This window comes from Castanea sativa, chromosome 2, assembly GCF_040712315.1.
Source record: "Castanea sativa cultivar Marrone di Chiusa Pesio chromosome 2, ASM4071231v1".
Lineage (NCBI taxonomy): Eukaryota > Viridiplantae > Streptophyta > Magnoliopsida > Fagales > Fagaceae > Castanea > Castanea sativa.
Window position 1 is genome coordinate 4903432 of NC_134014.1, and position 11402 is coordinate 4914833.

The 11402-nt window shown below is 34.8% G+C and overlaps 1 protein-coding gene and 1 pseudogene across 1 annotated transcript; both read right to left on the reverse strand.

Moving 5' to 3' along the window:
- Positions 1 to 1485: 1485 nt before the first annotated feature.
- Positions 1486 to 2913, reverse strand: LOC142624779 (G-type lectin S-receptor-like serine/threonine-protein kinase SD1-1; annotated as a pseudogene).
- A 2488-nt stretch (positions 2914 to 5401) lies between these two features.
- LOC142624780 (G-type lectin S-receptor-like serine/threonine-protein kinase SD1-1) lies at positions 5402 to 6907 on the reverse strand. Its single transcript, XM_075798531.1, has 5 exons — positions 6770 to 6907; positions 6463 to 6673; positions 6110 to 6347; positions 5880 to 6030; positions 5402 to 5464 (listed from the first exon to the last, which is right to left on the reverse strand). The coding sequence occupies exons 1-5, from the start codon at positions 6905 to 6907 to the stop codon at positions 5402 to 5404; spliced, it is 801 nt and encodes a 266-aa protein (XP_075654646.1).
- Positions 6908 to 11402: the final 4495 nt, after the last annotated feature.

Genomic DNA, 11402 nt, shown 5'->3' on the forward strand with positions numbered 1-11402 from the left:
AATAAATTTGTTTTATTTAATGAGTTAGCATTAGAGTTCAAATCTTAGTAACAACATATTTTATTATTTTCTTTTTTTTTTAAATTTAAAAAACTGTCTTTTTAAGTTCAGCTAACCAAACATGTTTTTTATTTAAAAAATACAAGAAAATTGTTTTTTATTTATATTCCCAAAAACAAGTTTTTGAAAATAAAAAATAAAAGTTGTTACCAAACATAACCTTACATTCTTTTCTCTCTACTTTTGCTTTCACTACTTTCACATCCGCCATTGTTACAAACAACCAGTACAAACTGGACCAACAGGGTCAAGTGGGACAAGCTAGAGCTCAATTGGTTTAAGCACAACATAGATTGGTTGTCCCTAGGAAATCCAGAGCTAGCAGAAGTTGGAGGTCTTATTAGAGATCATTGAGGAAATAGTTAAACTGCCAAAATTAGGGGGTGTTTGGGAGAGTAGTTTAAGTTATGTTATTTGGGTGTTTTTGATATACGTGTGGGTGAAAAAGTGAGTGAAAATGTTTGTAATATTGTTTAAAATGTGTGGAAATGTGTTTAAACATGCTTGCCAAACTCCCCCTAGAGATCATCGAGGTTTTTCTAGAGATTGTCTTAATTATGTATTTAGTCGCAGGTTGTTGAAGTGGTACATGATGCAAGGATTGTAGTTGGTATGCTAATAATGTTCTATCTTCAATTGTGGCTAATAGTAGGGAGCTTATAACCAAAACTTAGGGTCTATTTAGATACTACTTGTTGTTGAAAATTGAAAACTTATTGCTGAAAACCCTGTAGCAAAATAATTTTTAAATGTGTGAATAGTATTGTGGGACCCAATTTTAACTTAATATTTGCTGAAATCCGTACTTATGGGTTCCGTGAACAGTGCACAGAATCCACAAAAAAATGCCAAACACAGACTCTTTCCTTTTTCAGTGCAATCCAAACTTAACCTTAGTGTGCGTTTGGCTCCAGCTTAAAAAGTCAGCTTGTTTTACTATTCAGCTTATTTTTGCTACTATTCATGGGTCTCTTTACACTTTTTGGTATTATTCATGAGTTCTACTGTACTATTTTAGCTAACTTTTACCTTTGTCTACAGTATTTTTAGCAAAAAAATTTCAATTTCAACAAAATAAGCGGATCCTAAACAGACCCTAAGTATAGTAGACCACGATTGTCCATTGCTTCAAGGAAACCAATAGGTGTGGATATGACCTAGCAAGAAAAGGGACCAATTTGAAACTATATTTTGTTATTTTCTTAAAACCCTCCTAGTGTATTAATGCATTTTAAATGCGATGGGCATGTCATATGGACATGGCTTTTTGATTTAAAGAACTTGGCTGCCAAAAAGAAGAAAAATAGTTACCTTCATTTGAATAAAATGGACATGGCTTACTTGAGAGTAGGAACACAGAAAACAATATATGATGATGGATATAATTCTACATTGACAATGATGTATGATATTGGCAAAAAATTGTTAGCGAGACCCCAACAATGTGATTGTGATTTCATTGGTTGAAGAAGATTCGTGTTTACTCGTGAGAAATTGCCCTTCATTTGAATACTTTTCCAAGAAGAAACCAGGTTGTTTGGGTTGAGGCAATGCACTCTCACTGCCTAGCATCAAAACGACAGAAGATATGCTTGGTCTATCCTCAGGACGCTGTTGCATGCATAAGAGGCTCAGATGGATGCAACGAAATAAAATTCTGACATTGTGCATGATTCTCCTAAACATTCATCGAGCAATTCCTAAGGCCTGCCCTCATTCCACAGTATCCATGCCTAAATAAAAGAACATAGCTGTCATTCATCTGTCCAACGTATCTAGACAAGTAATCTAATTATTTGATACTTACATGTCCAATAAGGTTATGCTTGTTGTTTGGATGATAAAACCCTCTACTTTTCTTCCCACTTATGATCTCCAACAATAAAATCCCAAAACTAAGGACATTAGATTTTGTTGAGAAGAGTCCGTCGAAAGCATATTCTGGTGCCATGTAACCATTGCAGGGTATCACAAGTTTTAAGTAAAAATTAAGTTGGAAATGTAGATTTACATATAGATAATATCAATGAAACTTACTAAGTTCCAACCACTCTCTTTGTGTTTCCGTCTGACTGGTCTCCTCCAAAAGTTCTAGGCATGCCAAAGTCTGAAATTTTAGGACTCATCTCACTATCAAGTAAAACATTACTTGTCTTGAGATCTCTATGTATAATTCTCAATCTAGAATCTTGGTGAAGATATTGAAGCCCCCGGGCAATGCCACATATAATGTGGAAGCGCTTGGACCAATCTAACAATTTGCCTTTCGTTTGATCTGGTAAGTATAAGGTTCAAGTTAATTATATATACCCTTATTTCAACCAAAATTTGGAATACTTCAACGTTTTAAGAAATATTGATCGCATAATTACACCAACTAGCAGAATGTATTAGATTAAGGGATCCAAACCAAAAAAGGAGTCCAGGCCTTTGTTGGGCATGAATTCATAAACCAGCAGTTTCTCTTCTTGTTGAATGCAACAACCAAGAAGTTTTACGAGATTTCGGTGTTGAAGGTTGGAAATTAGTCTGTCTTCATTTTTGAATTCATTCAATCCTTGTCCAGAACTCCTTGAAAGCCTTTTGATAGCAATTTCTCGTTCATCTTCTAATATACCCTGAAATTCTCATTCGCAAATTGCCAAAATTCTGAAAGCAAAACAAAATAAAAGAGTGCTTCATCATTTTAATTGCCTTTGTGCATCACAAACTTACCACGTAAACAGATCCAAAACCACCTTCACCAATCTTCTTGTTGATTGCAAAGTTCTCAGTGGCACAAACTATTGTGGATAGGTCAAAGAAAGGGAGCTCAAGGTCTTCGTTATGGCCTTCATTGTTCTGATAATCCATAATTCCACTTCTCTCTGTTTTTACTGAGATAGAAAAGAAATTCATTAAAAAAGGAATAGGCGTGGAGTCATTAAGATATAAAGGAAACTTAAAATAATAAGATTGGATATACATTCTAGTTAAGCTGGAAACAAAATGTCGTATTACTATCTTCTATCATGAAAGCATAATCTTCTTCATATCTTATAAAAACGATTTATTTCTCCCATGAAGATAGTATCCCATTTGAACAATAAGACTAATACGAAAATGAATAAAATATGTAGCAGTACAAGTAGAGTGGTACTTATATAAGTGATCTAAAATAAATCAAAGTACTTTAACAAAAACAAACTATAAAGCTTTCAAAATTATATCTGTATCAGTTTAAGTCCAGTATAACAAGCACTTTGCTATTTTAGTCATTCCAACACATATCTACTAAAATGAGTACCTTGGCCATTCAAGAATATCCACTTGCAGCATGGTTTTGTGCAATTAGTAAAACAAATCTCACCACTTCAAATTAGACACAATAGGTTTAAAAATTACCTTAAAAGTCCTGTTTTGATTTTGGTTTGAGTGTTTTTGATGTGTCCCATCACCATTTTGATTTTTGACGCTCTTAATTTAAAATTTTAAAAAAATATATATAACCCAAGTTTCCAAAAACAAATCCAAACGTAAACTACCCTGAGTCAAAAGTGACCAAATCAATTTGCCCCGATCTTTTTTTAATTTTTGGATAACTTAAGAATTTTTATTAAGAAAAAAAGCCAACCAAGAGCATTGGAACTGTCCTACAACAGTACAAATTAAGAAGCTAGATTACAACAATCAATAAGATCGGGGAGAGATAAACAATAACAAGATAGCATAATTAAACTCCAATCAAGGAGGGTACGAAAAAGACAAACTTAATGTCAAGAATAAACCGTTCACCATCCTCAAATCATCTAGCATTCTGTTCCCGCCATATACACCAAAACGGACAATGTGGCACAAAACTCCATAAATCAATATTTCGATGTCTACTAAACTTGCCTTGCCAAGAAGCTAACAGCTCACTAACTTTATACACCATAAACCAATGGATACCAAACAAACAAAATACCAAATAACTCAACTCATATGCTATTTAGACAATGAAGAAGAAGGTGATCCACTGATTCCCCACACTTTTTATACATAGAGCACCAATCTAGCACTGCAATATGCCTCTTTCAAAGATTATCTGTAGTTAAGATTGCTAATTTAAGAAAAGAGTGCTAATCTAAAAGGAACCTTCAATTGCCACATCATTTTCCAAGGAAAACAAAGGACATGATAAGGAGATAAAGAGTGATAGAAATCACGAACCTCAAAACCTATACTCATTGCTAGCTTTTAGCAAAGTTTCTCAACACCAACACCTCGCACCTTCGTGGAAGAAATCACATCCAAGCCAATGAACCTACCTCCCAAACTTGTGCTAAACGACAAAATTGAAAGTCCCAATGAGGCCTCCCATTAGAGAAACGCATGACCTTCGACATAGAGGACTCCCTTGCCCGACTAACGTTATACAATTTTGGAAATGCTTCCTTAAGGGTCCGTTCGGTTGGAGGAGTGGAAAAGTGGGAAGATGAAAAATTGTGGGAGAATGAAAAATATTTAGTTTTCTCTCTTGTGTGTTCGGTTGGAGGGGTGGAAAACTCTTTTGTTCGGTTGGAGAGAAAAATGGAAGGATGGAAAATGTAATTCATATAAATTGACTATTATACCCTTGTTACATAATATGTAAGAAATAGATTTATTTGTACTCATTACATAATATAAAATTTATCATATCATATATATAAATTTATATTATTATAATGTAAGAATTAGATTAGGTCACGTTGAAAAAAAAAAAAAAAGGACAAGAGAACATTTCAGGTCACAATGGAAAAAAAAAAAAAAAGAAGACAAGAGAACGTTTCACGTCATGATGAAAAAAAAAAAGAAAAAAAGAGAGAGAAGAGAACATTGAAAAAACAATAGGTGGAAAGAGGGTATTTTTGTAAAAGTGTTACCATAACACTTTTCTCTCTAGATTTTCCTTCCAATTTGGAAGGAAAAAAAAATGTGGGCTCGAGAGAAAACTTTCTCCCCGGTTTTCTCTCATTCTTATTTTCCCTCCCCAAATGAACAGTGAAAAATAGTATTTTCCACTTTATTTTTACCTTCCTCTATTTTCCATCCTCCCTATTTTCCACCCAAACGAACGGACCCTAAGAGAAAAATACCTACTCCATATATCCTCCCAAAACTTTACGCTAGTACCATCACCCACATCAAACCAAAGAAATTTAGAAAAGCCCAAGCAACTACTTCTAATGGATTTTCGCACACTAACACCATAGGTCCCTAACACCAGTTTTGTACACCAACCACCCCCACTATCCCCATATTTCGCCTAAATGGATTAGAAATTTGCCCTGATATAATGGAGGAAAAATTTATTTGTGTCAAATTATAATCCCAAGGATTAATGAACTTCAACCAAATTTGACAGATCTAATTTCAAATTACAGTCCTTAGGATTAATCAACTACAAACAAATTTGACCAAGGGTTTATTGATGTCCAAATTTGACCAAGGCTTTAGTAGATATACTAGGACACGTGCCTTTTCATCTTCACGGCCAAAGACTCGTGCTGTGTGTGTGAGAAAGGAGCCTAAGACTTAGTTTGCTTCTTTGTTTGACCTCTACTTTAATTCTTTCTATCTAAAGTAGGACTCTCCTTGCTTGATTTCTTATCTAATTTTGGAATCATATTTTCATGCATCTACATCTATCTTTCATGCCTTCATGTTGTTTGTCAGTTTTTGTTTGGTTGTTTAGTTTTTATTTTGTTTGTTTTTCAAAAAAAAAAAGAAGAGAAGAATCAGAAAAATACAAAAACATAGTTGTCATTCATCTGTCCAACGTATCTAGATAAGTAATCTATTTATTTGATACTTACATGTCCAATAAGGTTATGCTTTTTGTTTGGATGATAAAACCCTTTACTTTTCTTCCCACTTATGATCTCCAACAATAAAGTCCCAAAACTAAAGACATCAGATTGTGTTGAGAAGAGTCCGTCAAAAGCATATTTTGGTGCCATGTAATCACTGCAAGGCATCACAAGTTCTAAGTAAAAATTAAGTTGGAAATGTAGATTTCCATATAGATAATATCAATGCAACTTACTAAGTTCCAATCACTCTCTTTGTGTTTTCGTCTGACTGGTCTCCTCCAAAAGTTCTAGGCATGCCAAAGTCTGAAATTTTAGGACTCATCTCACTATCAAGTAAAACATTACTTGCCTTGAGATCTCTATGTATAATTCTTAATCTAGAATTTTGGTGAAGATATTGAAGCCCCCAGGCAATCCCACATATAATGTGGAAGCGCTTGGACCAATCTAACAATTTGCCTTTCGTTTGATCTGCTAAGTCTATACCCTTATGTCAACCAAAATTTGGAATATTTCTATGTTTTAAGAAATATTGATCACATAATTACACCAACTAGCAGAATGTATTAGGTTAAGGGATCCAAACGAAAAATGAAGGAGTCCAGGCCTTTGTTGGGCATGTATTCATAAACAAGCAATTTCTCTTCTTGCTGAATGCAACAACCAAGAAGTTTTACAAGATTTCGGTGTTGAATTTTGGAAATTAGTCTTACTTCGTTTTTGAATTCATTCAATCCTTGTCCAAAACTCCTTGACAGCCTTTTGGCAGCAATTTCTCGTTCATCTTCTAGTATACCCTGAAATTCTCATTCGTAGATTGCTAAAATTCAAAAAGCAAAACAAAATAAAAGAGTGCTTCATATTTTAATTGCCTTTGTGCATCACAAACTTACCATGTAAACAGATTTAAAACCACCTTCACCAATCTCCTTGTTGATTGCAAAGTTCTCAGTGGCACAAACTATTGTGGATAGGTCGAAGAAAGGGAGCTCAAGGTCTTCGTTATGGCCTTCATTGTTTTGATAATCCATAATTCCACTTCTCTGTGTTTTTACTGAGATAGAAAAGAAATTCATTAAAAAAGGAATAGGCGTGGAGTCATTATGAGATAAAAATTAAGATATAAGGGAAACTTAAGAATTTTTGATAAGTAACTTAAGCATTTTTATTAAGAAAAAAAGCTAACCAAGAGCACTGGAAGTGTACTACAACAGTACAAATTAAGAACCTAGATTACAAAAATCAATAAGATCGGGGAGAGATAAACAATAACAAGATAAAATAATTAAACTCCAATCAAGGAGGGTACAAAAAAGAAAAACTTAATGTCAAGAATAAACTGTTCAAAATCCTCAAATCATCTAACATTCTGTTCCTGCCATATACACCAAAACAAACATTGCGGCACAAAACTCCATAAATCAATATTTCGATGTCTACTAAACCTGCCTTGCTCAGAAGCTAACAACTCACTAACTTTATACGCCATAAACCAATGGATACCAAACAAACAAAATACCATAGAACTCAACTCATATGCTATAGGACAATGAAGAAGAAGGTGATCCACCTATTCCCCACACTTTTTATAGATAAAGCACCAATCTAACACTGCAATATGCCTCTTTCAAAGATTATCTATAGTTAAGATTGCTAATCTAAGAAAAGGGTGCTAATCTAAAAGGAACCTTCAATTGCCACATCATTTTCCAAGGAAAACAGAGGACATGATAAGGAGATAAAGAGTGACAGAAATCTCGAACCTCAAAACCTATACTCATTGCTGGCTTCTAGCAAAGTTTGTTGACACCAACACCATGCACCTTCGTGGAAGAAATCACATCCAAGCCAATGAGTGTACCTCCCAATCCTGTGCTAAACGACAAAACTGAAAGTCCCAATGAGGCCTCCCATTAGAGAAATGCATGACCTTTTACATAGAAGACTCCCTTGCCCGACTAGCGTTATACAATTTTGGAAATGCTTCCTTAAGAGAACAATCACTACACCATATATCCTCCCAAAACTTTACGCTAGTACCATCACCCGCATCAAACTGAAGAAATTTAGAAAAGTCCAACCAACTACTTCTAATGGATTTCTGCACACTAACACCATAGGTCCCTAACACTAGTTTTGTACACCAACCACCCCCACTATCCCCATATTTCGCCTAAATGGATTAGAAATTTGCCCTGATATAATGGAGGAAAAATTTATTTGAGTCAAATTACAATCCCTGGGATTAGTGAACTTCAACCAAATTTGACAGATTTAATTTCAAATTACAGTCCTTAGGATTAATCAACTACAAACAAATTTGACCAAGGGTTTATTGATGTCCAAATGTACATGTTTATTGTGATTATGTGTCAAATCAGTGAATTTCATCAATTCAAGTCCAAACTCTAGCATTGACCAACTTTATCTAAGTTTGGCTAAGGGTTTTCTAAGGTCCAAACGTACTTGTTTACCTAGATTAGGCATCAAACCAGTATATTCGATCGATTTATGGTCAAACTGTAAATTTGACTAATTTTGATGAAAGTCTAACTAGAGCTCTGTTGTTTGATTGGAGTGAATTTGGTTCCATTCTAAAAAGAATGAAAAAAAAAAAATTCAAAATTCAAAACGACTATTTGCAGGCTACAATCAAAGTTACAAGCAAAATATCATGAAATTAAGGGAAAATGGCTTAAACCAGGGCCAACCGTTGTTGAATTGATGCAAACTGGAAACCATTGGAAAGATCACAGGGAAAAAAAAAAAAAAAAACTTTGATCTTATATGCTTTGGACATGGAAACTCCAAAAGACCCACTCACACTTACAAAAAAATAATCAAAATTGGTTCAGGTTACGTTGCCGTGATCATGACTTTTCATGTCAAGAAATTAGAAGTGCAACTCTGTCACTATTAAAGCTTTACAATGATAAGTCATTTGAGTTAAATGGACAACAAGAAGGTCGTTCATTAAGAGCATGAAAGTGGATGGATTCTATGGAAATCTTGAATTTCTTTTTCAAAATCAGACTGCACTAGAACCATTCCATGCAAAGTTGTTTTGAACCACACATAGTTCATCTGAAAAAAATGTACTTTCTTAAACTATGTAAAATTTTCTAAAACTTTCTTAAACCATGCAAAATTTGCTACAACTTGTTTAAACTGAATTGTTACATGGAAGTTCAAATTGTTGGTAATTTTATGTGAAAAATCTGAAAATTAGGAAAAGAATAGTGTAAGTCCCAAAATCATCTTGGGGTACTAAATCTGCGGTGCTAAGTTGCAATAAATTGCTTAATGATATTTCAAAAGGCATGTACTTCAAAAAACTAGTCAAAATTCTGTACAACTTGGCTAAGCCCGATTTGTTTTAGGAAGTTTGGATTATCAGGTCTTTCGTACTAAAATGGAAAGCCGACAAAAATCTATGATTGGGTCAGAATTGCCTCACCAACTACCTAACTTAACAAGACTATAACCTTCGGAACATTGTACAAAACTACACAACTGTGGAGGCACTAGAAAGTAGGTTACATAAATTTCCAAGGACACCAAGACCACCCATCAAAGGCCTTGACTAGTTGAGAAGACAGTTTTAGGTAGAAAATTTATGTTGCACAAGGTGTATGACCTGCTCAGCAACGCCAAGCATGGCTCAACCAATCGCTCCATGGCCTATAAATAATCTTGTTCTATTCATCACAAAGCAGAGTAGGAGCATTGAGGGCTGATCAAGTGAAGCCCACTGGACGTACAACATGACTCATGGTTTTTAAACCCAAACCAGACTGCCCAATCTGATTGGGTTTACCACAAAGCGACAACAAATCCGATTTATATATATATATATATATATATATATATATAGAGAGAGAGAGAGATGGGTTCTAGTTACACTTGGTATAACTTTACAAGAGTTACACTTTTTTATGGACCATTGATTATTATTAGATCTGAGGGTCAAAGAACACTCACAGTAATGTCATTATTACTCCCTTGAAATTAGTGATTCAGGCAAAACTCTTATTATTAAAGGATTAAAAAAAAAAAAAAAAACCACAGCATTGTTTCGACTCCATTGAATGATAAAAGCTTGCAACTCTAATCTCTGAGTTCAGTGGAGGAAATTGAATCGATTGAAGGAATTGTTTTGCTTGAAACTCAGCCACAACTTTGTAAAAGTCAGGTACCTCATAATTAACCATAGTTTGCTTGCCTTGGTTGTTTCGTTCTTTCCTAGAATTTCATATATTATTCACTGTAATATCATATATTTCACTTTAAGATTCAAAACTGCAATAATTTTTGAAAAACATTTACAAAATCAAGGAAACTCACAAGTGAAATACTTCAAATTTGAAGTCTCTAACTTCAAATTCCAAGTTTCAAATTCCAAAGATAAAATCTTTTTCAAAGAACTACAAAAATCCACCAAAATGTTCTTGCTAAAAAATTAAAAATTAAAATCAAGGAAGAACAAATGAAAACCACACATCTCAAAAAAAATGGGACCACAAAGCACTCATCATTTAAAGTCTAATCCCAAATTTTGGCTTTTTGCAGGCAATAGTTTAGATCAAAGTATAGAAGCCCTTTCATCGACATTCCAACAATTCAGATCAAAGTAGAGAAGTCCTTTGATCAACATTTTAATAGTTCTGATCAAAGTAAATAAGCCCTTTGATCGACATCTCAATAGTTCCAGATCGAAGTAGAGAAGCCCTTTGATCGACCTCTCAACAGCTCAAATCGAAGTAGAGAAGCCCTTTGATCGACATTTCAACAGTTTAGATCGAAGTATGGAAGTCATTTGATCAACCTTCCATCAAGATCGAGGTCGAGAAGCCTCTTGCTTGCCACAACTCCAGTTCTGAGGTAGAGAAGCACCTTGGTCGCCATAGGTCCAGTTTCGAGGTAGAGAAGCCCCTTGGTTACCTTTCTTCAAGATTGAGGTAGAGAAGCTCCTTGGTCGTCACAACTCTGGTTCCGAGGTAGAGAAGCCCCTTGGTTACCTTTCTTCAAGATCGTGGTAGAAAAGCCCCTTGGTCGCCACAACACCGGTTCTGGGGTAGAGAAGTCCCTTGGTTACCTTTCATCAAGATCCGAGGTAGAGAAGCCCCTTGGATATTTTGTCATGTTCAAGATCAAGGTAGAGAAGCCCCTTGATCGACCCCCCACATTCAGACTGAGATAGAAAAGTGTCTTAGTCACATCAATCAAGAATCATTTCAGAGTTCGTTAGCTATCAAGTAGGTTAAGTGTTCACAATTTTCATTTCTGTCAAATAGCAAGGCTCTAGTTCTATGTTCTAAGATTTTAGGTTCGAGGGCTAGGTAATTTTTGAAAAATTTAGCCTCAATTAAATCATGGCCGCTGAAATCGGTGTCTTTGTTTTACATTGACATTCGCTTTCCAAGCTTTGTCAATGAGGGGCATTTTGTAGACACTCGATTTTGTACTCATGATTTAATCAAGGAAGATGACTAGAGTGATCATTCATGTGCCAAAAATTCATGATTG